The sequence below is a fragment of the Vicia villosa genome, linkage group LG1, assembly GCF_029867415.1.
Source record: "Vicia villosa cultivar HV-30 ecotype Madison, WI linkage group LG1, Vvil1.0, whole genome shotgun sequence".
NCBI classification, from domain to species: domain Eukaryota; kingdom Viridiplantae; phylum Streptophyta; class Magnoliopsida; order Fabales; family Fabaceae; genus Vicia; species Vicia villosa.
In genome coordinates this window covers 129,325,707-129,329,655 of record NC_081180.1, presented here as the reverse complement: position 1 = coordinate 129,329,655, position 3,949 = coordinate 129,325,707, and the positions used below count along the sequence as shown (strand labels likewise).

General features: G+C 32.8%; 1 protein-coding gene across 1 annotated transcript; it reads left to right on the top strand.

Moving 5' to 3' along the window:
* Positions 1-1,426: 1,426 nt before the first annotated feature.
* LOC131644184 (pentatricopeptide repeat-containing protein At3g04760, chloroplastic-like) lies at positions 1,427-3,019 on the top strand. Its single transcript, XM_058914612.1, has one exon. The coding sequence runs from the start codon at positions 1,509-1,511 to the stop codon at positions 2,706-2,708; it is 1,200 nt and encodes a 399-aa protein (XP_058770595.1). The 5' UTR covers positions 1,427-1,508; the 3' UTR covers positions 2,709-3,019.
* The last annotated feature ends 930 nt before the right edge of the window (positions 3,020-3,949 follow it).

Below are 3,949 nucleotides of genomic sequence, written 5' to 3'. Positions count from 1 at the left end.
AAAGGATTACTATTTCATTGAAGAAGACAATTTTTGGGGATTGAACAACAATTATAAATAAGGGTTATTGTGCAAAAATATTCATGTAGAAAATATTCATTCTAGAGAAACTCAAAAACACAAAGAGTTGTTGCTCATTTTTGTGTGTAAACATTGTTCTAAACTTTGTTTCATTTGCTTATCTACAAGCACTATTGTAAACATTTTCTATTGTAAATCTTTTGAGATTTGTTTTTTCCTCAAGTGACTAGGTGATAATATGTATACTTGAGAGGGCTAATGTGTTTTCTAACTTTTAGACGTTTTTTTGTAATCTTTCAAGATTGGTGGATTAAGTCTTTTTGGAATGCGAAATCACCTTGGCGGGTGGACAAGATTAGCATTGTTTAAGGTGAACTTGTATAAATCGATTGTATCACTTTTTTCTTTCTTAGCTTATCAATCTTGATTGTTTGTGTGAATAATATTTCTAAACAATTTTTTTTTGAAAACCCAATTCAAACCCCATTTCTTGTGTTTTTCTCAACCTTCAAAAAGTCCGGGACTTAATGAGCATGGCTGAAGATCTATAACAAATCTCTAATTATCTGGGTAATACTTATATGTCTTTAACATACTTTATTTATTTATCTGTATCGACGTATTAAATTCTTTCCTTATTCCTTTTCAGTCAAAATGGCGAACATCAAACTGAAGGAACAAAAGAAGATGATGGCTGAGTCGAGGGAAGCAATCTGCCGTTAAGACCGACTTGTCCAATATTCAAACTTGGGCCCTCCAGAAAAGAAAAGTAGATGCTGGGAAAGCATCTCCAATCGCCTCCGAGCCCTAAGGCTCATTCATCCCTCGCTTTATTTATACAATTTTTTTAATATGAATCGATTGGTTAACCATTTTGAGAGGTATTAGTCCATAATAAAACTTTATCGAAAGAATAGTCATACCTAAATTTATGAATATTTAAAAAATTAAAATTCTTAAATATCAAATTAATACACTATAAGAGTCATTATATTTTTTGTATTTCTTTAAACTATTTTTATTTTTATTTTATTGAATATCAATTTATATACTTAATCTATATATAAAAAAAAAAAACATTAATTAAGGTCTAAATATCCATATCATATATGGCAAGGATTTGGTTAGGATAAGGTAAAATTGGGAAAATATAATAAACTAAACTTATAATTAAGGTCTTAATTCATTTGTGTTGGATTTCAAGCTCAGTTTCCCTTATACTTTGTTTTTTTTTCAACATTTTATTCGTTTGTTAAGAAACTTTAGTGTTCCACCTATATTTATTTTCTCAAAATTAAAAATAAATGTGTATACTTCAAAATTTACACATAAAGTATTTTTTTCAATAGAAATTTCTTAGATAAAGTAAAAATGGAAAAATAAAATAAACTAAACTAATAATTAAGGTCTCAGTTCATTTGTGTTGGATTTCAAGCTCAGTTTCCCTTATCCATTCTGAGACACTACATTTTGTCCAAACTCAATCCATGAATCTCCAACTACAACTGCATCAACCACCGACAACATCATCAATGACAACATTTTCAACTGAATTCTTGTCACACACTCTCAATTTCATAAACCATCCAAACCGCACTTCTCGCCATTCAAACCCCAACTTCGTCACTTCCTCAACCCCACTTCTAAACGAAGGCAACACTAATGACCGAAGAACAAGAATCAACCGAGAACGATTCAGGGTCAATGAAACAAGGCCCAAACTTGATCAAAATTACGATTTTCGAGACACCAATTTAATGGAGTCTCTTTACTTACTTCAGCAAATGGTTAATAGGGGTTATAATCCTGATGTTGTTCTCTGCACAAAATTGATTAAGGGTTTTTTCAATTCTAAGAAAATCGAGAAAGCTATTCAGGTTATGGAGATTTTGGAGAAGCACGGTGAGCCTGATGTTTTCGCTTATAATACACTTATAAATGGGTTTTGTAGAGCTGGTAAAGTTGATGCTGCCAATAAGGTGCTTGATAGAATGATAAAGAGAGGTTTGGCTCCTAATGTTTTTACTTATACTATTCTTATTGGGAATCTTTGTGGGAGGGGTAAACTTGATTTGGCTTTGAGGGTTATGGATCAGTTGTTGAAAGATAATTGTAGGCCAACTGTTGTAACTTATACTATTTTGATTAAAGCAACTATTATTGAAGCTGGTATTGATGAAGCTATGAAGCTTTTTGATGAGATGTTGTCGAGAGGGCTTCGACCTGATGTGTATACATATTGTACATTGTTTGGTGCATTGTGGAGCAGCGGCAATAAAATTAGAGCGTTACAGATGATTCTGGAGATGTTAAGCAAAGGCATTGATCCTGATGAGATCACCTATAATTCGCTTATTTATTTCTTGTGCAGAGATGGATTGGTGGATCAGGCAATTGAGTTGCTGGTTGACATGATGGAGAGTCGCAAGTTTCAGCCTACTGTTATTAATTACAATGCTGTTATTCTTGGATTGTGCAAGGCGCAAAGATTCATAGATGCTATTGAGGTGCTTGCTGCTATGAATCAGAGAGGATGCTTGCCAAATGAAACAACCTACTTATTGTTGATTCAAGGGATTGGTTTTGGAGGATGGCGAAATGACGCGATGGATTTGGCTAACTCACTTGTTAATATGGATGCTATATCAGAAGCTTCATTCAAACGTTTCATGCGATTGATGCATTAAATTGATTGATTCAGGTCTTCTCAATAAGAGTTTTTGTTCAATTCAATTAATGAATACCAACTTATTTCTTGCTCCCAATTTGTTTGTTGTTCAAAGGTTTTTGAAGTTTACACAAATATCAAATGGATGGTTTCTTCTGACATACGCGTTGGTTAAATTAAACTTTGTAGAGTCTGTATTTTATTATTACATGATGATTGGCAGGGGCTAATATTATCTTATTCAGGGGTATGATATTGCCAAGGTGCTTTTGTAATATGTATTCTTGACTGTTCGAATATATAGTTTTAACTGTGTTCAGAATGCCCAAACATGTGGAAGTTTGACCTTCATTCCATTACCTTCTAATTTCAATTGATGTTCCTCTTTCTCTTAACTCAAATTATTTCAATTTAGATACATTATTTTTGTACAGATTATTTGCGGGATTAACACTAAATGTATTATTGAGGAGTGTGAAATTGAAAGGTTCAACAACACCATGAGATTTTCGTTTGAAACAACGCCGAAATAATTAATTTAATACTAATGCAGTCATTAAATTAGTCTATAATTATTGACATTGTTCTCAAAATTTCTATACCCCTTTAGAGAACACTCAAAGGAGACTACCTTCATAATATGAGTTTGACTTTGCTTCATTTCTTAACAAAAGGGAAGAAATTTTAATGGAAATTATGAGTTTGACTTTGCTTCATTTCTTTAACAAAAGGGAAGAAATTTTAGGATTTCCATTAGCATGACAAAAATCTATAAAATAAGGATTAGACTAGAGTATAAATATTAGATAATAGAATAATAAGTTAGATCATTGCCATATCTTAGGATTGAGCATTTAATTGAGAATTTTTGTGCTAAATCGTATTTTGAATGCATCTGTCAAAAATTTGTGTTCTGAATCTAATCTCAACTTAGTAGACAAGTCCTCGACATTAATAACTTGGTGGACATACCTTCTATGGGAGGAATTGGACTCTCCTCCCCTAGTGAATCCTTCTGCAATAGTATTAAGTGTACGAAGGGTTGCATGTGCTCCCTCCCCCTCCTGATTATTTTTCTTTTTCAGATTAAGGGTTGATCTTGCCCATGAGGATGAGCTCTACCACCTTCTTCCTTAGAATTTCCTTGGATGTATATTTTCAAATGACCTTCGTGGATAAGGCTTTCGAATGGTGCCTCATATCACCATGGTAAAAGGGTAAGTCAACTGGGTAGTCAGTGAGAATATGGCATATGTTAGT